A 23,877-nucleotide genomic window follows, 5' to 3' on the forward strand; every position below is an offset into this window, starting at 1 on the left:
ACTAGAAGCACAAGCATTTCGCTACACTCGCATTAACATCTGCTAACCATGTGTATGTGACAAATAACATTTGATTTGATTTGGAGTGCTTCTCACGGTCTCCCCTAATCTTGGGGGAGGACAGGGAGTGCTTCTCACAGTCTCCCTAATCTTTGTAGGCTGGGTAGTGATACAGTATGTGCGTAGAATACCTACTGTTTGTGTGGAAGTATGTGCGTAGCAATAAAACATATGTTTTTGTATTCTTGACTTTAGAACGTTCTCGTGAATAAACTATACTAACCTTTTGCATAAGCTGAGTCTTTGACTAATTATTATTAAGCCCATGGTCTTACAAACCTCGGGGATTGGTCAAAGCTATTGATTGGTTGTTAATATCATTGTGATTGAAAATTCTCCTGACAAGTAGGACACATTTTGTAGAGAGTTGTTGCGTATGCTGGTTTCAAGCGCTGGTTTTCAAGTTATCAAGTGTGGCCGACAGACTTGCGATTGATATTTATTGAAACTGAAAGTGGATTACGCTGGTAAAGTCAAACATCACAACACATTCTAAACTGCTCTGGTGACATACACACCTTTTGCCCAGTCGTCCACATGGCTACTGGCTGCGCTTTGCTACCACCGGAAATATCTTGAAGATTTCGCTACACTCGCATTAACATCTGCTAACCATGTGTATGTGACAAATAACATTTGATTTGATTTGATTGCCCATTATTTTGTTTTTGTAAGGACCCAAAAAAACAGAGGCAGTGGGAGAACCTATTCAAGTAAGTAAATACATTATGAAAATGTAAATATATAAATATATATATATATATATATATATATTATTACAGTACTACTAGTAGGCGACTTTATAGGCACACTCAACTGAGCTGCTATCTAGTTAGCTGACTTTACACCACTTTACATAAGTGGTCACCAACCTTTTTTGAAGTAAGATCACATTCGGAGTCTAAATGCAAGCCAAGATCTACCACAACATTAACCAATTAAAAACAGTACTGTAGCAATGAGGTTTGTGCAATAGGCTACAGGCCCAACACATTATCAATGCATATTGACTATGCTTATTAAATTGCCCTGCCAATGTTGTTCTTCTCAGACCACTTTAGGTATATGATCACACTGTAATAGATCATTTGTTGTATTACTTGTGAGGCACAACTGAGTGAGCATAATTGTTTTTACTGGACTGATGGCCTGCATGTGATGGTGTCATGTTTTGTCTTATATTGTCTTGTCATTATGCTTTCCCTTCTGTTCGTTTCCCCCTGCTGGTCTTATTAGGTTCGTTCCCTTTTTCTATCCCTCTCTCTCTCCCTCCCTCTCTCTCCTCTCTCTATCGTTCCGTTCCTGCTCCCAGCTGTTCCTCATTCTCCTACTCACCCATTTAGTCTTTCCACACCTGTTCCCTATCTTGTCCTCTGATTAGAGTCCCTATTTCTCCCCTTGTTTTCCGTTTCTGTCCTGTCGGATCCTTGTATATTGTTCGCCGTGCTGTGTCTTTGTCTCGCCCTGTCGTGTCTTGTTTCCCTCAGATGCTGCGTGTGAGCAGGTGTCTGAGTCTGCTACGGTCGGTGCCTTCCCGAGGCAACCTACAGTTTATGGTCGAGTCTCCAGTCTGTCCTCGTCACTACGAGTGGAATTAGTTTTTATGTTTTGTTTTCTGCTCCGATTTGTCTAGGAGTATTGCCTATTTCCTTTACTGGAATAAAGACTCTGTTTTCGCCAAGTCGCTTTTGGGTCCTCATTCACCTGCATAACAGAAGGATCCGACCAAAGAATGGACCCAGCGACTACAGATGCTCGTAACACTGCCGTCGAGATCCAAGGAGCCATGCTCGGCAGACACGAGCAGGAATTGTCTGCTGCTCGTCATGCCGTGGAGAACCTGGCCGCTCAGGTTTCCGACCTCTCTGGACAGTTCCAGAGTCTTCGTCTCGTGCCACCTGTTACTTCCTGGTCTGCCGAGCCTCCGGAACCTAGGGTTAATAACCCACCTTGTTACTCCGGGCAGCCCACGGAGTGCCGCTCCTTTCTCACCCAGTGTGATATTGTGTTCTCTCTCCAACCCAACACATACTCTAGAGAGAGAGCTCGGGTTGCTTACGTCATATCACTCCTTACTGGCCGGGCTCGAGAGTGGGGCACAGCTATCTGGGAGGCAAGGGCTGATTGTTCTAACAATTACCAGAACTTTAAAGAGGAGATGATTCGGGTTTTTGATCGTTCAGTTTTTGGTAGGGAGGCTTCTAGGGCCCTGGCTTCCCTATGTCAAGGTGATCGATCCATAACGGATTACTCTATAGAGTTTCGCACTCTTGCTGCCTCTAGTGACTGGAACGAGCCGGCGCTGCTCGCTCGTTTTCTGGAGGGACTCACGCAGAGGTTAAAGATGAGATTCTCTCCCGGGAGGTTCCTTCCAGTGTGGACTCTTTGATTGCTCTCGCCATCCGCATAGAACGACGGGTAGATCTTCGTCACCAAGCTCGTGGAAGAGAGCTCGCGTTAACGGTGTTTCCCGCTCCGCATCGCAACCATCTCCCTCCTCTGGCTCAGAGACTGAGCCCATGTAGCTGGGAGGTATTCGCATCTCGACTAAGGAGAGGGAACGGAGGATCACCAACCGCCTGTGCCTCTATTGCGGACTTGCTGGACATTTTGTCAATTCATGTCCAGTAAAGCCAGAGCTCATCAGTAAGCGGAGGGCTACTGGTGAGCGCTACTACTCAGGTCTCTCCATCAAGATCCTGTACTACTATGTCGGTCCATCTACGCTGGACCGGTTCGGGTGCTACATGCAGTGCCTTGATAGACTCTGGGGCTGAGGGTTGTTTTATGGACGAAGTATGGGCTCGGAAACATGACATTCCTTTCAGACAGTTAGAGAAGCCTACGCCCATGTTCGCCTTAGATGGTAGTCATCTCCCCAGTATCAGATATGAGACACTACCTTTAACCCTCACAGTATCTGGTAACCACAGTGAGACTATTTCCTTTTTGATTTTTCGTTCACCTTTTACACCTGTTGTTTTGGGTCATCCCTGGCTAGTATGTCATAATCCTTCTATTAATTGGTCTAGTAATTCTATCCTATCCTGGAACGTTTCTTGTCATGTGAAGTGTTTAATGTCTGCTATCCCTCCCGTTTCTTCTGTCCCCACTTCTCAGGAGGAACCTGGCGATTTGACAGGAGTGCCGGAGGAATATCATGATCTGCGCACGGTCTTCAGTCGGTCCAGAGCCAACTCCCTTCCTCCTCACCGGTCGTATGATTGTAGTATTGATCTCCTTCCGGGGACCACTCCTCCTCGGGGTAGACTATACTCTCTGTCGGCTCCCGAACGTAAGGCTCTCGAGGATTATTTGTCTGTGTCTCTTGACGCCGGCACCGTAGTGCCTTCTTCCTCCCCTGCCGGGGCGGGTTTTTTTTTGTTAAGAAGAAGGACGGTACTCTACGCCCCTGCGTGGATTATCGAGGGCTGAATGACATAACGGTTAAGAATCGTTATCCGCTTCCCCTTATGTCATCAGCCTTCGAGATTCTGCAGGAAGTTGGACCTTCGTAACGCTTACCATCTCGTGCGCATCAGAGAGGGGGACGAGTGGAAAACGGCGTTTAACACTCCGTTAGGGCATTTTGAGTACCGGGTTCTGCCGTTTGGTCTCGCCAATGCGCCAGCTGTTTTTCAGGCATTAGTTAATGATGTTCTGAGAGACATGCTGAACATCTTTGTTTTTGTCTACCTTGACGATATCCTGATTTTTTCACCGTCACTCGAGATTCATGTTCAGCACGTTCGACGTGTACTCCAGCGCCTTTTAGAGAATTGTCTCTACGTGAAGGCTGAGAAGTGCTCTTTTCATGTCTCCTCCGTCACTTTTCTCGGTTCTGTTATTTCCGCTGAAGGCATTCAGATGGATCCCGCTAAGGTCCAAGCTGTCAGTGAGTGGCCCGTTCCAAGGTCACGTGTCGAGTTGCAGCGCTTTCTAGGTTTCGCTAATTTCTATCGGCGTTTCATTCGTAATTTCGGTCAAGTTGCTGCCCCTCTCACAGCTCTTACTTCTGTCAAGACGTGTTTTAAGTGGTCCGGTTCCGCCCAGGGAGCTTTTGATCTTCTCAAAGAACGTTTTACGTCCGCTCCTATCCTCGTTACTCCTGACGTCACTAAACAATTCATTGTCGAGGTTGACGCTTCAGAGGTAGGCGTGGGAGCCATTCTATCCCAGCGCTTCCAGTCTGACGATAAGGTTCATCCTTGCGCTTATTTTTCTCATCGCCTGTCGCCATCGGAACGCAACTATGATGTGGGTATTTGAACTGCTCGCCATCCGCTTAGCCCTAGGCGAATGGCGACAGTGGTTGGAGGGGGCGACCGTTCCTTTTGTCGTTTGGACAGACCATAAGAACCTTGAGTACATCCGTTCTGCCAAACGACTTAATGCACGTCAAGCTCGTTGGGCGTTGTTTTTCGCTCGTTTCGAGTTTGTGATTTCTTACCGTCCGGGTAGTAAGAACACCAAGCCTGATGCCTTATCCCGTCTCTTTAGTTCTTCTGTGGCTTCTACTGATCCCGAGGGGATTCTTCCTTATGGGCGTGTTGTCGGGTTGACAGTCTGGGGAATTGAAAGACAGGTTAAGCAAGCACTCACGCACACTGCGTCGCCGCGCGCTTGTCCTAGTAACCTTCTTTTCGTTCCTGTTTCTACTCGTCTGGCTGTTCTTCAGTGGGCTCACTCTGCCAAGTTAGCTGGTCATCCCGGCGTTCGAGGTACTCTTGCTTCTATTCGCCAGCGCTTTTGCTGGCCTACTCAGGAGCGTGACACGCGCCGTTTCGTGGCTGCTTGTTCGGACTGCGCGCAGACTAAGTCAGGTAACTCTCCTCCTGCCGGTCGTCTCAGACCGCTTCCCATTCCTTCTCGACCATGGTCTCACATCGCCTTAGACTTCATTACCGGTCTGCCTTTGTCTGCGGGGAAGACTGTGATTCTTACGGTTGTCGATAGGTTCTCTAAGGCGGCACATTTCATTCCCCTCGCTAAGCTTCCTTCCGCTAAGGAGACGGCACAAATCATCATCGAGAATGTGTTCAGAATTCATGGCCTCCCGTTAGACGCCGTTTCAGACAGAGGTCCGCAATTCACGTCACAGTTTTGGAGGGAGTTCTGTCGTTTGATTGGTGCGTCCGTCAGTCTCTCTTCCGGGTTTCATCCCCAGTCTAACGGTCAAGCAGAAAGGGCCAATCAGACGATTGGTCGCATACTACGCAGCCTTTCTTTTAGAAACCCTGCGTCTTGGGCAGAACAGCTCCCCTGGGCAGAATACGCTCACAACTCGCTTCCTTCGTCTGCTACCGGGTTATCTCCGTTTCAGAGTAGTCTGGGTTACCAGCCTCCTCTGTTCTCATCCCAGCTTGCCGAGTCCAGCGTTCCCTCCGCTCAAGCGTTTGTCCAACGTTGTGAGCGCACCTGGAGGAGGGTGAGGTCTGCACTTTGCCGTTACAGGGCACAGACTGTGAGAGCCGCCAATAAACGTAGGATTAAGAGTCCTAGGTATTGTTGCGGCCAGAGAGTGTGGCTTTCCACTCGTAACCTTCCCCTTACGACAGCTTCTCGTAAGTTGACTCCGCGGTTCATTGGTCCGTTCCGTGTCTCCCAGGTCGTCAATCCTGTCGCTGTGCGACTGCTTCTTCCGCGACATCTTCGTCGCGTCCATCCTGTCTTCCATGTCTCCTGTATCAAGCCCTTTCTTCGCCCCCGTTCGTCTTCCCCCCCGTCCTTGTCGAGAGCGCACCTATTTACAAGGTACGTAGGATCATGGACATGCGTTCTCGGGGACACCAATACTTAGTGGATTGGGAGGGTTACGGTCCTGAGGAGAGGAGTTGGGTTCCGTCTCGGGACGTGCTGGACCGTTCGCTGATTGATGATTTCCTCCGTTGCCGCCAGGATTCCTCCTCGAGTGCGCCAGGAGGCGCTCGGTGAGTGGGGGGTACTGTCATGTTTTGTCTTATATTGTCTTGTCATTATGCTTTCCCTTCTGTTCGTTTCCCCTGCTGGTCTTATTAGGTTCGTTCCCTTTTTCTATCCCTCTCTCTCTCCCTCCCTCTCTCCTCTCTCTATCGTTCCGTTCCTGCTCCCAGCTGTTCCTCATTCTCCTACTCACTCATTTAGTCTTTCCACACCTGTTCCCTATCTTGTCCTCTGATTAGAGTCCCTATTTCTCCCCTTGTTTTCCGTTTCTGTCCTGTCGGATCCTTGTATATTGTTCGCCGTGCTGTGTCTTTGTCTCGCCCTGTCGTGTCTTGTTTCCCTCAGATGCTGCGTATGAGCAGGTGTCTGAGTCTGCTACGGTCGGTGCCTTCCCGAGGCAACCTACAGTTTATGGTCGAGTCTCCAGTCTGTCCTCGTCACTACGAGTGGAATTAGTTTTTTATGTTTTGTTTTCTGCTCCGATTTGTCTAGGAGTATTGCCTATTTCCTTTACTGGAATAAAGACTCTGTTTTCACCAAGTCGCTTTTGGGTCCTCATTGACCTGCATAACAGATGGTCAGTCTGAGGGGAGGGAGCAGCGGTGAGGTTACCTCTCACCTAATTCACCCCCCCCACTCTGCCTCCCTACACTGAAAAAAGGGGACACAGTCTTTCAGTTAATGGCAAAACCCATTTCTGCCACATGCACCAATTGATGTTGTTACTCGTATGACCAGAGAAAAGGAAATGCATCTTCATATAAAAAAGACCATCCACTAATAATAACAACACTAGCTCATCGGAACACTTTGCTGTACTCATTCAATGCAGCTGCAGTGCTAGTTGTAGCAAGTGTTAATAACAGCGCTGAATTATTTAAACATGAACTTACTCATAAAAACAGTAGCTATTTTCTGTATTCATTGGGTCTGTAGTCGTGGTTTTAAATGTTTTGAAAACCTCACAGTATCAACTTTGCTGTGCGTTCAACGTTTCTTTTTACAGTCTATGGCTCGAAGAAACTGTGCAAACACGCTGATCTGAGCTATCTGATTGGCCCGCGGTAAGCCTATAGGTGCACTTGTTTTAATCTACCTTCAGACACATGTAATGGTTCAAAATGGAAACACTTTGCCTTTCTAGCACAAGGGCTGCTGAATAAAGTGCACCTACTACCAACAGCGCAAAACAAAACAACATTTGAAAAAATATGCGCGCAAGGCTTTATCGTTGTATTTTTTACAGAAATGTTTGGTGATCCACATGGAATGCCTTTGAGAATGCCTTGGTGACCACTGCTTTACAGACTGTTTAGCTAAGGGAATTAAATGTAATCAGCTAGCTAGCTTTCTATTAGCTGGAAAATATGGATGTAATCATTGTAAATTAAAAACACACGTCTCCAAATTAATTTGTAGATAACAGCCATGGACAAGGGTGAAATTGCAGCTCCAGCTGTCAGTAAATGGAGAGTGTAGACTACCGGCATCATGAAAATATTCTCCAGTTCCAGTCCCTAGAGGAAAACTATGAGGACAGAGAGATAATAGCAACATAATATTCAGTAATGTCTAATTTTAGTATCACGAAGCCTGTGTCTTTGTGATGTTTTCTGTCCTCAGATATGGAAAGCTGTGAAAGCCTCTGTTTACAGATGAATGGCGAGGTCCCAATGAATGTCCCAAGAGACAAATGGTGCATTTCCATATCAGAGTTTTCTGTTTCCATCTACAAGGGCCGGCAACCGTCTCACTGGGTCATGGTTCCAGTGGACCTCCTCTCACTTTGGGCACAAGGCAAGCCACTGGTACTTTTCAGAAAACTGTGAACTTTAACACCTCACAAAACAACTGTGTATACCATCAGGATTTTTCCACACAACATGTGTCAACCTATGTAGGCCTATCTAGAGTGCATTCGGAAAGTATTCAGACCCCTTGACTTTTTCCACATTTTGCTACGTTACAGCCTTGAATTGATTGAATTACATGTTTTCCTCATCAATCTACACACAATACCTAATAATGACAAAGTGAAAAAAAAAGTTTTTGGGGATTTTTTTGGCAAATGTATTTAACATAAAAAACAGAAATACATTATTTACATAACTTTTCAGAAACTTTGCTATGCGACTCGAAATTGAGCTCAGGTGCATCCTTTTTCCATTGATATGTTTCTACAACCTGAATGGAGTCCACCTGTGGTGAATTTAAATGATTGGACATGATTTGGAAAGGCACACACCTGTCTATATATAAGGTCCCACAGTTGACAATGCATGTCAACAAAAACCAAACCATGAGGTTGAAGTTAATGTATGTGGGCCTTTATTGTAGAGTGGCCAGACGGAAGCCACTCCTCAGTAAAAAGCACATGACAACCCGCTCTGAGTTTGCCAAAAGGCACCTAAAGGACTGAGCATGAGAAACAAGATTCTCTGGTCTGACGAAACCAAGACTGAACTCTTTGGCCTGAATGCCAAGCATCACATCTGGAGAAAACATCCCCACAGCATGATGCTGCCACCACCATGATACTGCCACCGTTGGGATGGTGCCAGCATCATGCTGTGGGGATGTTTTTTAGCGGCAAGGACTGGAGACTAGTCAGGATAGAGGGAAAGATGGACGAAGCAAAGAATAAAAAGTTCCTTGATGAAAACCTGCTCCAGAGCGCTCAGGACCCCAGACTGGGGAGAATGTTCACCTTCCACCAGGACAATGACCCTAAGCCACAGCCAAGACAACGCAGGAGTGAGTTGCTTTGGGACAAGTCTCTGAATGTCCAGCCAGAGCCCGGACTTGAACCTGATCGAACATCTCTGGAGAGACCTGAAAATAGCTGTGCAGCGACGCTCCACATTAAACCTGACAGAGCTTGAGAGGATCTGTAGAGAAGAATGGGAGAAACTCCCCAAATACAGGTGTGCCAAGCTTGTAGTGTCATTCCAAAGAATACTTGAGGCTGTAATTGCTGCCAAAGGTATTTTAACAAAGTACTGAGTAAAGGGTCTGAATACTTATGTAAATGTGATATTTCATTTATTTATTTATTGCAATAAAAATAAAAAAGTGTTTAAATTGATTTAATTGTTGAATTATTATTCAAAATTGATTAATCACAGTCCTGCAATAAAGAGGGGAAGGGGTTGTCTGTAATGTGTCTGTGTTGTATTCTCAAATTAACATTTCCTTCGTGTCTAGCTGTAAGATCTCCAGTCTGTTTTATTTGATTGTCACTCTGTCTCAGTATATCAGCTATCTGAATCCATTTAGCAGCTTATCATACGGCATGCATCACAAATGCAGCCACAGGTTTACAGTATGATGGTATGACTGGCCTTATGAGCATCTGAAGCAGAGAATATCTAAACTCACACATGGTTTACATGTTGAGCTATACGTTCTCAGTTTAAAATGATCCCAGTAGACAATGTTTATGAGGCAAACCATATAGCAGATTTTGTACATGCCATTTAAGTGCTGACATGTAAAATGGTTTAGTGCAAATCCAACTCTTGTAATTTAGGGTATTCAACAGTTACAGTACATCGTCCGGAACCTGCTGGTTTTCTGTTCTACCTGATAATTAATTGCATTCACCTGGTGTCCCAGGTTTTAATCAGTCCCCGATTAGAGGGGAAGAATTAAAAAACCTTTTAAAATGTTTTGTCAATTGTGCTTGTGTTGTTGACATGTTTAGTCCTCACGCACTGTTGCTCTTACGGCATTAATCTGGTGAGCATCTTTGGAGGTCCTTCCAAGCAAGGCATTTGACTGGTTTGATGTGTTGCGTCGCGTCACTGGTTTACATGGGGTTTCTCACCCCTCTTTAGCTCATTTCTGCCACGGAACTTTGCCCGGCTTCCCATTTTAGGGAAATCTGGATAGCGACGAGGCTACTATGAGTACTATGCAAAAATGATAGTTGATATAATACTATGCAAATGTGCTAGTTGATTTGATTACTTGACACTCTTCAATGGTTTGATAATTCAAAGCCATGGTCCCACACTTAAGACAACATTTATCAAGACCTGGGCCCATATCCACAAAGAGTCTCAGAGTAGGACTGCCGATCTAGAATCTTCCCAAATAATGTTATTCATTATGATCCAAAAGGAAAAACTGATCCTAGACTACTCCTGCTCTGAGGATATGTACCAGTGGAGGACCATCCTCCCAAGTGAATTTCATAAAAATACATTTTAAACATTTACGAAGTTCTCCTTTTTAGATAAAAATATACCAAATAATTGATTAAAACACACTGTTTTGCAATGAAGGTCTACAGTAGCCTCAACAGCAATCTGTAGGGTAGCACCATAATGTAGCTGGGGGAGAGCTAGTCCTCCTCTTGGTACATTGACTTCAATACAAAACTTAGGAAGCTCTTGGTTCTCACACCCTTCAATTGACTTACACAGTAATTATGACAACATCTGGAGGACATCCTCCAACCTATCAGAGCTCTTGCAGCATGAACTGACATGTTATCTACCCATTCAAAGGATCAGAGAATCTAGAACTGAAAGCATAAGCTACAGCTAGCTAGCACTGCAGTGCATAAAATGTGGTGAGTAGTTGACTCAAAGAGAGCGAAAGACAATAGTTTAATGATTTTCGACAAATTAATTTCTTTAAAAATTAAGGAGAAGCAAGAGAGAGAGTCGTTTTCCACTTTTAGTTTCACTTACTTAACAAATGCAGCTGCTTATTTTAGCCAACAAACACCCGGCTCAAACAGAGGGATACTATGTTAGCTAGCTGGCTAGGACTATCTAACACAAGACTGGAACTTTTCCAAGTCGAGGTAAGTTTTTGGTTTTATTAATCCATTGCCACCCGGGTCTCTGGTATAACTACTAAACTGCTTACTGACTATACGCAAACAAAGGGAAAGGGTGAGAGGAGAACGCATAGATGCGAGAAGGAATACAACGTGGCTGCTATGAAAGTGAACAAAACAGCGATAAACATACCTGAATTTGTCCAATAGAAACTCTCATTTGCAATTGTTGGACTAATGATTACACCCAGGATCAGCTAGATGTGTCTGTCACCTCAATATTTTCTCTCAACCTGTGTGCGGCTACGTTGTAAACTTCAATTCAGCTAGGTTGAAACAACCTCATGATGGGTATAGGGGGAATTTTTGCATCACATAGTAGCCTAAACCTATCAATGTTACATTGAACTGGATGCTCATGAAAAAATATCATCCTCCCTCATCATCAAAACCACTGACCACCACTGATATGGACCTAATACCATAAAGACAGTTCAGTGGGCTCACCTCAGTGAGACTGTGTGTGGTCCTGTGCTGCTCAGGTGGTTCCTCTGTTGGTTCAGGTGTAGTCTGGTTGTCCTCCATGACCATGGTCCACTCAGGTTTCCCCAGACCCTCCTCACACCCCTCCTCCTTCACCAGGAGCACCTCTGGACCCTCCTCCTCGTCCTGAAAGAGACAGGTGATACAGATTATTACACAGACACACACTCCCTCAGGTACGTACATACGTACCTACGTTTGAGTCCTATATTGTAGTTACAGAATTACTTTCTTGTTCAGAAAGTATTCATACTCCATTACTTTTTCAAACGTTGTTGTTTTACAGCCTGAATTTGAAATTGATTAAATTTAGATTTGTTGTCACTGGCCTATACACAATACCCCATAATGTTAAAGTGGAATAATGTTTTGGGGAATGCTTACAGATTAATTAAACATTAAAGGCTGAAATGTCTTGAATCATTAACTATTCAATATATGTGTTATGGCAAGCCTAAATAAGTTCAGGAGTAACAATTTGCTTAACAAGTCACAATATGTTGCATGGACCCACTCTGTCTGCAATAATGAATAATGAAATTTGAATTACTACCTCATCTCTGTACACTGTACACATACAATTACTGTACACATACAATTATCTGTAAGGTCCCTCAGTCGAGCAGTGAATTTCAAACACAGATTCAACCACAAAGACAAAGGAGGTTTTCCAATGCCTCGCAAAGAAGAGCACCTATTGATAGAGATTTAATATCTTTTTGAGCATGGTGAAGTTATTAATTACACTTTGGATGGTGTATCAATACCTGCAGTTACTACAAAGATACAGGAGTTCTTCCTAACTCAGTTGCCGGAGAGAAGGAAACAGCTCAGGATTTCACCATAGTGACTTTAAAAGAGTTACAAGTTTAATGGCTGTGATAGGAGCAAACTTTGGATGGATCAACAATATTGTAGATACTCCACAATACTACGCTAATTAACAGAGTGAAAAGAAGGAAGACTGTACGGAATAAAAATAGCAATTAACTTTCTGTCCTGAGTACAAAGTGTTATGTTTTGGTCAAATCCAAAATAACACAGAGTATTACTCTCCATATTTTCAAGCATAGTGTTGCCTGCATCATGCTATGGGTATGCTTATAATTGTTAAGGACTGGGTAGTTTTTTTAGGATAAAAAATTATTGAATGGAGTTAAGCACAACCCTAGTGGAAAACCTGGTTCAGTCTGCTTTCCACCAGACACTGGGAGATGAATTGACCTTTCAGCAGGACAATAACCTAAAACATAAGGCCAAATCCACACTGGAGTTGCTCACCAAGACAGTGAATGTTCCTGAGTGGCTGAGTTACAGCTTTGACATAAATCTACTTAAACATCTATGGCAAGACCTGAAAATGGTTGTCTAGCACAGATCAACAACCAATTTGACACAGCTTGAAGAATTTTGAAAATAATAATTGGCAAATGTTGCAAAATCCAAGTGTGAAAAGCTCTAAGAGACTTACCCAGAAAGACTCACAGCTGTAACCGCTTCTACAAAGTATTGGTAAGGGGTGTGAATACTTATGTAAATGAGATATTTCTGTGTTTAATTTTCAATAAATTAGCAAACGTTTACAAAAAAACATTTCACTTTGTCATTATAGGATATTATGTGTAGACGGGTGAGGGAAAAAATCATTTAAACCCTTTTTCGAATTCAGGCTGTAACACAAAATGTGGAATATATCACGGGGTATGAATACTTTCTAAGGGCACTGTAAATATGATATTGTGGGTAAATATGAGTGTGCTATGATAAGTCATCAGACAAACCTGACTAAACTATTTTGATGTGTACAATTGTGGCCAAAAGTTTTGAGAATGACACAAATATTGATTTCCACAAAGTTTCCTGCTTCAGTGTCTTTAGATATTTTTGTCAGATGTTACTATGGAATACTGAAGTATAATTACAAGCATTTCATACGTGTCAAAGGCTTTTATTGACAATTACATGAAGTTGATGCAAAGAGTCAATATTTGCAAGACCTCTGCTATCCGCCCTGGCATGCTGTCAATTAACTTCTGGGCCACATCCTAACTGATGGCAATCCATTCTTGCATAATCAATGCTTGGAGTTTGTCAGAATTTGTGGGTTTTTGTTTGTTCACCGCCTCTTGAGGATTGACCAAAAGTTCTCAATGGGATTAAGGTCTGGGGAGTTTCCTGGCCATGGACCCAAAATATCAACGTTTTGTTCCCTGAGCCACTTAGTTATCCCTTTTGCCTTATGGCAAGGTGCTCCATCATGCTGGAAAAGGCATTGTTCGTCATCAAACTGTTCCTGGATGGTTGGGAGAAGTTGCTCTCAGAGGATGTGTTGGTACCATTCTTTATTAATGGCTGTGGTGTAAGGCAAAATTGTGAGTAAGCCCACTCCCTTGGATGAGAAGCAACCCCACACATGAATGGTCTCAGGATGCTTTACTGTTGGCATGACACAGGACTGATGGTAGTGCTCACCTTGTCTTCTCAGGACAAGCTTTTTTCCGGATGCCCCAAACAATTGGAAAGGGGATTCATCAGAGAAAATGACTTTACCCCAGTCCTCAGCAGTCCAATCCCTGTACCTTTTGCAGAATATCAGTCTGTCCCTGATGTATTTCCTGGAGAGAAGTTGCTTCTTTGCTGCCCTTCTTGACACCAGGCCATCCTCCAAAAGTCTTCGCCTCACTGTGTGTGCAGATGCACTCACACCTGCCTGCCGCCATTCCTGAGCAAGCTCTGTACTGGTGGTGCCCCGATACCACAGCTGAATCAACTTTAGGAGACGGTCCTGGCGCTTGCTGGACTTTCTTCGGCACCCTGAAGCCTTCTTCACAACAATTGAACCTTGATTATCAGATAAATGGTTGATTTAGGTGCAATCTTACTGGCAGCAATATCCTTGCCTCTGAAGCCCTTATTGTGCAAAGCAATGATGACGGCACGTGTTTCCCTGCAGGTAACCATGGTTGACAGAGGAAGAACAATGATTCCAAGCACCACCCTCCTTTTGAAGCTTCCAGTCTGTTATTCGAACTCAATCAGCATGACAGAGTGATCTCCAGCCTTGTCTTTGTCAACACTCACACCTGTGTTAACGAGAGAATCACTGATATGATGTCAGCTGGTCCTTTTGTAGCAGGGCTGAAATGCAGTGGAAATGGTTTTTGGGGATTCAGTTCATTTGCATGGCAAAGAGGGACTTTTCAATTAATTGTAATACATCTGATCACTCTTCATAACATTCTGGAGTATATGCAAATTGCCATCATACAATCTTAGGCAGCTGACTTTGTGAAAATTAATATTTGTGTCATTCTCAAAACATTTGGCCACGACTGTATAGTGGGTGTTTGTGTGTTGGTAACGTATTTATTTATATTTAAAATGTATATTGTTTATAAAGCACTGTTGTGTGTATGCAGAGTAGGGTGAAATCAGATGTATACTATAGAGAGTCTCAATGAAAGTCTTGGGACTTTTCATTCTATGTTGTGTTTATTAAACATAAGTGTTAATCACACCATATGAAAACCTCACATACACGTCTCAACAACAACAAAAATCATTGTGAACTTGATAAACTGTATTAATTTTAAAAATAAAGTAGTTCAATGGAAGTAATGGAATAGGCATTTGTGAACATCATATAGCCTACACAGTACAAACACAATATGTAAGACACTCATTAGGCGTATATATGCCTTATATATCACACGTGTTGATGCAATGTTCTACCCAGGAAATTTCCACACTGAAATCTGTTTCAACACCGAAACTCTTGTTATTCCATGCATCTATGGGTCTTTTCAGCTGACAACAACAAAAATGAATCTTTGTCTTTAATGCAATTGATCTAAACATCAGAAGCTATTGAGTGGAATGGTTACTTTCTATATTACAGAGTGGGATGGTTTTTCTGCTGGTGTATCCTGAGGCATCTCCTCTCTGAAAAACTCTTCCCGCAATGCATACAGCCGAATGGCTTCTCTCCAGTGTGGACCTTCAGGTGCATCTTCAGCTGGTCCTGGCGAGAGAACCTCTTCTCACACTGTGGGCAGCTGTAGGGTTTCTCCCCTGTGTGGACTCTCTGATGCCTTTTCAGGTGGTGCTGGTGGGAGAACCTCTTCTCACACTGGGTACAGCTGAAGGGTTTCTCCCCTGTGTGAACCCTCTGGTGGATCTCCACATTCTGGAGGCAGCTGAAGCCTTTGTGACAGAACATGCAGAGGAACCGTTTCTCTTTACTATTGCCTGATGTTGCTCCCCCTCCGCGAGCCTGGGCTTTAGCCCTGTCATTTGAGTTCAATAGCTGATCAAAAAGGACACGGACGTGTGAATCGGAAGGCTCTATCGACGTGGACACTGGGTCGCGTTCTCTGAATGCGTGTAAAGGGGAGTGGGTTGCGACATTTAGATTTGTCTCTAAGCTTTCCCTGTAGTCAAAGAAGTCACTGGTGTTGCCCTGCGAGTGTCCTTCTCCTAAGTGAGTTTCATCTGCATTCCATGACAGAGAAACATCGCTCTCCACTTTCACAGTCACTTCATCTACGACCAGACCCCCCCCTTTCTTATCTAGGCACCCTTCAGAGTTTACACTACTACTGTACCTGTGCCAGTCACCTCTCATTGGATTAGTCGGTGTATCTAAGCCCAAAGGCATGTCACCAGGTAACATCTCTGTAGCGTATGAACAGGACGGATCATTGCCAGTCTGTGACACGTCACCTGAGTCCTGATGGGACAGAACAGTCCTCGGGCTTGGGTTACCATAAAGTATATACTCTGAGCGGAGAGCAGGAGCACAGCTCAGTGATTCCAGCCCCGCTAAAGTCTCGGTGTCTGTCTCTGACTTGAGGGCGGCGTTCTGCGTTCCACTGACCTCCGTGATGCTGTGTCTGATCCTGGGCTGCGCTGGAGCGGTGGTGGGGTCCTCCGTGGCTACAGGGGGCGCCACTTCAGTTGCTGCTTCCACCTGGATGTTTCTGCTGTGACGTGGGTCCTCCTCTCCTTCAGACATCTCCTGCTTGACCCCAGGACCTGCAGCCTCTGCATCTGCAGACTGACACAAGAAGAGAGGAGGTTATTATCGGTACATGAGTTGAATACCCTATGAATGTCCCGCCGACTTCTTGGTCGAGTCCCGTACGGTTCTTGAAAGGCAATCAAGCTTATACGATCAAATTCATGAAAACGCGGTCATAAGACATATATACAATTAGATTTGTATATTTCATTTGCTCATACCCAATGTTTTTTATACAAATATTTGACGGTCAAGAAGTAAGACACATCCGCGAAAGTTAGAAAAGTCTAATTTAACGACAACTCAGCACCCTTGTTAGCATGGTTGCTCGAGTTTGAGGACGATAAAAACCTGTTTACAACCAGTACTTTTTAACCCCTTAACCCTATTCTCAACCGGCTGGTAGAGCATGTTGACAATGGATTTAGCTGGATTTGAATTAAATCTTCACTAGAACTTTATTGGTCAACTCCCCCAGCATCAATTTACATAATTTGTATAGTTTTGGGTCGCTACAGTTCCGTGTTGTGGCATTAACTTTGCCCACTCAGAGGGCTGTAAGAAAACAAAATATGAGTCACCAAAGATATGGGATTAAGGCAGGAATTACATTTGTGAGGGATTAATATTGTTCCATTCATGTTAGTAGAGACCTTGAAGAGTAGGAATATGAAAATAAATAGTTAAAATGTAAAAAAGCTAACAAGCAAAACATTTTGTTTTGTGGTTGATATGTCAGTAAAAAGTACGGTGGACTGAGAATGGTATACATTATATTTTTATTAAAAAATGTTGCTGAAAAATATGATTGAATTGTTGACACGGCACTATAGTAGGCAACATGAATTGGTTAAACCACATTTCATGACCCATGTGGTCCATTAATCAATATTCTTACTTAAGGTCACCTATAAAATAATGCCTATAATAGTAATAAAATAAAAAACTAGTTTGCCATATATTCTGAACATGGTGGAAGAACCTGGATCATTATTAATTTAATAAAACCATTGAGAGACATTGCACTACCTGAAAATGCATTGAAAACATTTAACAGGTGCGGCATATCAAGAAGCTGATTAAACTGGATGATCATTATACAGGTGCATCTTGTGCTGGAGACAATAAAGGGTGCTCTAAAAATGTGCAGTTTTGTCACACAACATAATATCAAAGATGTCTCAAGTTGAGGAAGGGTTCAATTGGCATGCTGACTGCAACAATGTCCAGCAGAGCTGTTGCCAGAGAATGTAATGTTAATTTCTCTACCATAAGCCGCCTCCAACGTCATTTTAGAGAATTTTGAAACCGGCCTCACAACTGCAGACCACGTGTAACCACTGTGGTGGTTATTTCTTTATTATCAAATGAGGAGAGACAAATTTACCACACAAGTCAAAGTTATACTTAAACTAAATCTTTATTCACATATTAATAAGGAAAGCATGTCACACCACACACTAGTGAATGATGTGAGTGCTCTGCAATAACTATGGCTGGTCGACACAACACTCTTGACTGTTGCGTTGAGAGCCCCAACACAAAGAATACAAATACCTTTTATAGCAAAGATACACCCTCTTAGTCTACATGACAAACAACAGAAGTGTGGAATGGGTCACAAGGGTTAGGATTCGTACAAAGGAAATTGATAATTCACAGCAGACAGTATCTGCTGTAAAGATTGTTCTCATTGTGTGGAAAACAGAGTCATTATCCATACTCGTCATCTCCACCCTGGTACCTCCCAGTACACATACACCAACTCATGCTATGGAATGGGGTCATTAGGTTTTATCACCAAAGGCATCGTAAATCCAGTGTCAGCATTAAGCGCCAAAGGCCCAACTCTGTAGAACACACACAGATGAGTGTTCTAAGAACCCCTATTCTATTCCATAAAACAACCATTTGATGCAGTAACAGTATTATAACATAATATTGTAATTTTGCTCTCACACAACACCAGCCCAGGACCTACACATCCGGCTTCTTCACCTGCGGGATCGTCTGAGACCAGCCACCCAGACAGCTGATGAAACTGTGGGTTTGCACAACCAAAGAATTTCTGTACAAACTGTCAGAAAGTCTCAAAGAAGCTCATCAGTGTGCTCTTCATCATCAGTAGGGTCTTGGCCTGACTGCAGTTCGGCGTTGTAACTGACTTCAGTGGGCAAATGCGTAACTTCGATGGCCACTGCCACGCTGGAAAAGTGTGCTCTTCACGGATGAATCCTGGTTTCAACTGTACCGGGCAGACGGCGTGTATGGCGTGGTCTGGGCTAGCGGTTTGCTGACGTCAACTTTGTGAACAGAGCGCCCCATGGTGGGGTTATGGTATGGGCAAGCATAAACTACGGACAATGAACACAATTGCATTTTATTAATGGCAATTTGACTGATTTCCTTATATCAACAATAACTCAGTAAAATCTTTGAGACTGTTGCAAGATGCGTTTATATTTTTGTTCAGTATATATATCTTATATGACCACATTTTCATGAATTTGAAGATGCAAATTTGGAGCAGAGTCTTTGCCTACAAAACGAGGAACCTGGAAGCACCACTTTCATGGCGTATTGGATAACAATCTTGTAGGGAGGTCTCTCAAGCTCCCCATGGCAGATAAATAAAGACGTAAATGTAAGCAAGCAAATTGCCGAGGGGAGCCTTTCTGAATTAGATGGGCCACATTTCATTAACTGTAATGGTGCCTGGAGAAGTGGGTACATTCTAATTTTGAAAAGAAAAATCCCAAAACGGCCCACCAGGGGGATAGGCGCCCTGTGTGAAACATATGAAAAACAGTGACATTCAGTGAATTCGGAAAGTATTCAGACCCCTTGACTTTTTCCACGTTTTGTTACATTACAGCCTTATTCTGAAATGGTTTCCCCCCCACTCATCAACTTACACAATACCCTATAATGACAGCGCAAATTTATTTTTTATGTTTGCAAATTTATAAAAAGAATAACTTGAAATATAACATTTACATACAGTACCAATCAAACATTTGGACACACCTACTCATTCCAGGATTTTTCTTTATTTTTACTATTTTCTACATTGTGAAGACACCAAAACTATGAAATAACACATATGGTATCATGTAGTAACCAAAAAAGTGTTAAACACATAAAAATCCATTTTATATTTGAGATTCTTCAAAGTATCCACCCTTTGCCTTGATGACAGCTTTGCACACACTTGGCATTCTCTCAACCAGCTTCATGAGGTAGTCACCTGGAATGCATTGAAATTAACGGGTGTGCTGTGTTAAAAGTTAATTTGTGGAATTTCTTCCATTTTTAATGAGTTTGAGCAAAGGTAGGGGTGGTATACAGAAGATTGCCCTATTTGGTAAAAGACCAAATCCATATTATGGCAAGAACAGCTCAAATAAGTAAAGAGAAATGACAGTTAATATATTAAAGTTCAGTCAATACGGAAAATTTCAAGAACTTTGAAAGTTTCTTCAAGGGCAGTCACAAAAAAAAGGATCTCATGAGGACTGAGACAGGAAAGGAAGCCCCAGTTACCTCTGCCGCAGAGGGTAACTTCATTAGAGTTAACTGCACCTCAGATTGCAACCCAAATAAATGCTGCAAAGAAACCACTCCTAAAGGAAACTAAGAATAGACTTGCTTGGGCCAAGAAACACAAGAAATGGACATTAGACTGGTGGAAATCTGTCCATTGGTCTAATGAGTCCAAACTTGAGATTTTTGGTTCCAACCGCTGTGTCTTTGTGAGACGCAGAGTAGGTGAACAGATGATCTCCACATGTGTTGCTTCCCACGGTGAAGCATGGAGGAGGTGTGATGCTGCTTTGCTGGTGACACTGTCTGTGATTTATTTAGAATTCAAGGCAGACTTAACCAGCATGGCTACCACAGAATTCTGCAGCGATATGCAATCCCATCTGGTTTGTGCTTAGTGGGGACTGTAATTTGTTTTTCAACAGGACAATGACCCAACACACTTCCAGGCTGTGTAAGGGCTATTTGAGTGATGAGTGCTGCATAAGTTACCTAGCCTACACAATCACCTGACCTCAACCAAATTGAGATGGTTTGGAATGAGTTGGACTGCAGAATGAAGGAAAAGCAGCCAACAAGTGCTCAGCATATGTGGTAACTCCTTCAAGACTGTTGGAAAAGCATTCCCGGGGAAGCTGGTTGAGAGAATGCCAAGTTTGGGCAAAGCTGTCATCAAGGCAAATGGTTGCTACTTTGAAGAATGTGTTTAACACTTTTTTGGTAACTACAGGATTCTGTGTGTGTTATTTAATAGTTTTGATGTCTTCACTAATAATCTACAATGTAGAAAATAGTACAAATAAAGAAAAACACTTGAATGAGTAGGTGTGTCCAAACTTTTGACTGGTACTGTAAGTATTCAAACCCTTTATTCAGTACTTTGTTGAAGAACCTTTAGCAGCGATTAGAGCCTATAGTCTTCTTGGGTATGACACTACAAGCTTGGCACACCTGTAATTGGAGAGTTCTTCCCATTCTTCTCTGCAGATCTTCTCAAGCTCTATCAGGTTGGACGATGAGCATCGCTGCACAGCTATTTTCAGGTCTCTCAAGAGATTTTAGATCGGGTTCAGGACATTCAGAGACTTGTCCCGAAGCCACTCCTGCAGTCTTGGCTGTGTGCTTAGGGTTGTTGTATTGTTAGAAGATGAACCTTTGCCCTAGTCTGAGGTCCAGAGCAGGTTTTCATCAAGGATCTCTCTGTACTTTGCTCTGTCATCTTTCCCTCGATCATGACTAGTATCCCAGTCCCTGCCTCTGAAAAACATCCCCACAGCATGATGCTGCCTCCACCATGCTTCACCGTATCAAAGGTGCCAGGTTTCCCTGCAGATGTGACACTTGGCATTCAGGCCAAAGAGTTCAGTCTTGGTTTCATCAGACCAGAGAATCTTCTTTCTCACGGTTTGAGAGTCCTTTAGGTGCCTTTTGGCAAACTCCAAGCGGGCTGTCATGTGCCTTTTACTGAGGAGTGGCTTCCGTCTGGCCACTCTATCATAAAGGACTGATTGGTGGAGTGCTGCAGAGATGGTTGTCTTTCTGGAAGGTTCTCCCATCTCCACAGAGGAACTCAGGAGCTCTGACAGAGTGAACATTGGGTTCTTGGTCACGTCCCTGACCAAGGCCTTTCTCCCCCAATTTCTCAGTTTGGCCAGATGGCCAGATCTAGGAGGTCTTGGTGGTTCCAAACTTCTTCCATTTAATGATAGAGGCCACTGTGTTCTTGGGGACCCTCAATGAAACAGACATCTTTTGGCACTGTTCCCCAGATCGGTGCCTCGACACAATCCTGTCAGAGCACTACGTACAATTCCTTCGACCTCATGGCTTGGTTTTTGCTCTAACATGTTCTATCAACTGTGGGACCTTATATAGACAGGTGTGTGCCTTTCCAAATAATGTCCAATCAATTGAATTTACCACAGGTGGACCCCAATCAAGTTGTAGATACATTTCAAGGATGATCAATGGAAACAGGATGCACCGGAGCTCAATTTCGAGTCTGATAGCAAAGGGTCTGAATACTTTTGTAAATACGGTATGTTTTAATACATTTGCAAAAATGTCTAAAAACCTGTTTTCGCTTTGTCATTATGGGGTATTGTATGTGGTATTATTTAATCCATTTTAGAATAAGGCTGTAACGTAACAAAATGTGGAAAGGCAAGGGGTCTGAATATTTTCCAAATGTACTGTACACTCTGAATGACCTAAAATGATATACAGAGGCTTGCGAAAGTATTCACCCCCCTTGACATTTTTCCTATTTTGTTGCTTTACAACCTGGAATAAAATTAGATTTTCTGGGGTGTTCATATTATTTGATTTACACAACATGCCTTTGAAGATGCAAAATATTTTTTCTTGTAAAACAAACAAGAAAAAATACAAACAAAAACAGAAACCTTGAGTGTGCATAACTATTCACCCCCCCCCTTCCCCCAAAAGTCAATACTTTGTAGAGCCATCTTTTGCAGCAATTACAGCTGCAAGTCTCTTGGGGTATGTCTCTATAAGCTTGGTACATCTAGCCACTGGGATTTCTGCCCATTCTTCAAGGCAAAACTGCTCCAGCTCCTTCAAGTTGGATGGGTTCTGCTGGTGTACAGCAATCTTTAAGTCATACCACAGATTCTCAATTGGATTGAGGTCTGGGTTTGACTAGGCCATTCCAAGACATTTAAATGTTTCCCCTTAAATCACACGAGTGTTGCTTTAGCAGTATGCTTAGGGGCATTGTCCTGCAGGAAGGTGAACCTTCGTCCCAGTCTCATATCTCTGGAAGACTAACAGCTTTCCCTCAAGAATTTCCCTGTATTTAATGCACGCCAACATTCCTTAAATTCTGACCAGTTGCCCAGTCCCTGCCGATGTTCTCGGGGTGATGAGAAGTGTTGGGTTTGCGCCAGACATAGCTTTTCCTTGATGGCCAAAAAGCTACATTTTAGTCACATCTACCCAGAGTACCATCTTCCATATGTTTGGGGAGTCTCCCACATGCCTTTTGGCAAACACCAAACGTGTTTGCTTGCAATGTCTTTTTCTGGCCACTCTTCCGTAAAGCCCGGCTCTGTGGAGTGTACGGCTTAAAGTGGTCCTATGGACAGATACTCCAATCTACGCTGTGGAGCTTTGCAGCTCCTTCAGGGTTATCTTTGGTCTCTTTGTTGCCTCTCTGATTAATGCCCTCCTTGCCTGGTCCGTGAGTTTTGGTGGGCGGCCCTCTCTTGTGGTGCCATATTCGTTCCATTTTTTAATAATGGATTTAATGGTGCTCCGCGGGATGTTCAAAGTATCAGATATTTTTTTAACCCAACCCTGATCTGTACGTCTCCACAACTTTGACCCTGACCTGTTTGGAGAGCTCCTTGGTCCTAGTGGTGCCACTTGCTTGGTCCACCTGTATGCAATCTAACTAATTAGCTGACTTCTGAAGGTAATTGGTTGCATTAGATCTTATTTAGGGGCTTAATAGCAAAGGGGGTGAATACATATGCACACACCACTTTTCAGTATATTTTACTTTTATTTTTAAATTTTTTGAAACAAGTATTTTTTTTCATTTCACTTCACCAATTTGTCCATTATATGAAATCCAAATAAAAATACATTTAAATAACTGATTATAATGCAACAAAAGTCAGATTTGATCAAATATAACAGAACATATGAACTGGAATGACATTCACTCTCACAGGCTGGGTTGCCAAAAATAACCAACTGAAAGCCTTCTGTAGCTCAGTTGGTAGAGCATGGCGCTTGTAACGCCAGGGTAGTGGGTTCGATCCCCGGGACCACCCATATGTAGAATGTATGCACACATGACTGTAAGTCGCTTTGGATAAAAGCGTCTGCTAAATGGCATATATTACAATATTATATTACAAAAGCCACACCCCCAATAAGTGATGAATATGACTGCTTTGAGGCACAACACACTGTGCTATTATGGCTATATGCACCTATATATATGCCCATTTCATGTTTTTATTTATCAAAC

At 43.2% G+C, this 23,877-nt stretch overlaps 3 protein-coding genes across 4 annotated transcripts in view; all 3 read right to left on the minus strand.

Annotated features, from left to right (window-relative positions):
• Window positions 1-23,877, minus strand: part of LOC124012438 (zinc finger protein 606-like) — a 1,040,669-nt gene that overhangs the window by 824,465 nt on the left and 192,327 nt on the right. The gene's annotated exons all lie outside the window — the stretch shown is intronic.
• Window positions 1-23,877, minus strand: part of LOC124012437 — a 971,157-nt gene that overhangs the window by 788,289 nt on the left and 158,991 nt on the right. The window lies entirely within an intron of this gene.
• Window positions 1-23,877, minus strand: part of LOC124012474 (zinc finger protein 329-like) — a 34,955-nt gene that overhangs the window by 8,327 nt on the left and 2,751 nt on the right. The window contains exons 3-4 of one of the 2 annotated variants that reach the window (XM_046326121.1): window positions 16,191-16,370; window positions 11,279-11,440 (exon numbers count right to left, since the gene is read on the minus strand). In XM_046326121.1, the coding sequence (XP_046182077.1) occupies window positions 11,279-11,440; window positions 16,191-16,370 (342 nt within the window). Of the gene's footprint in view, window positions 1-11,278; window positions 11,441-14,810; window positions 16,371-23,877 lie in introns of those variants that run through there. The other variant, XM_046326120.1, reaches the window with a different exon arrangement.

This window comes from Oncorhynchus gorbuscha, linkage group LG24 (genome assembly GCF_021184085.1).
Source record: "Oncorhynchus gorbuscha isolate QuinsamMale2020 ecotype Even-year linkage group LG24, OgorEven_v1.0, whole genome shotgun sequence".
Classification (NCBI taxonomy): domain Eukaryota; kingdom Metazoa; phylum Chordata; class Actinopteri; order Salmoniformes; family Salmonidae; genus Oncorhynchus; species Oncorhynchus gorbuscha.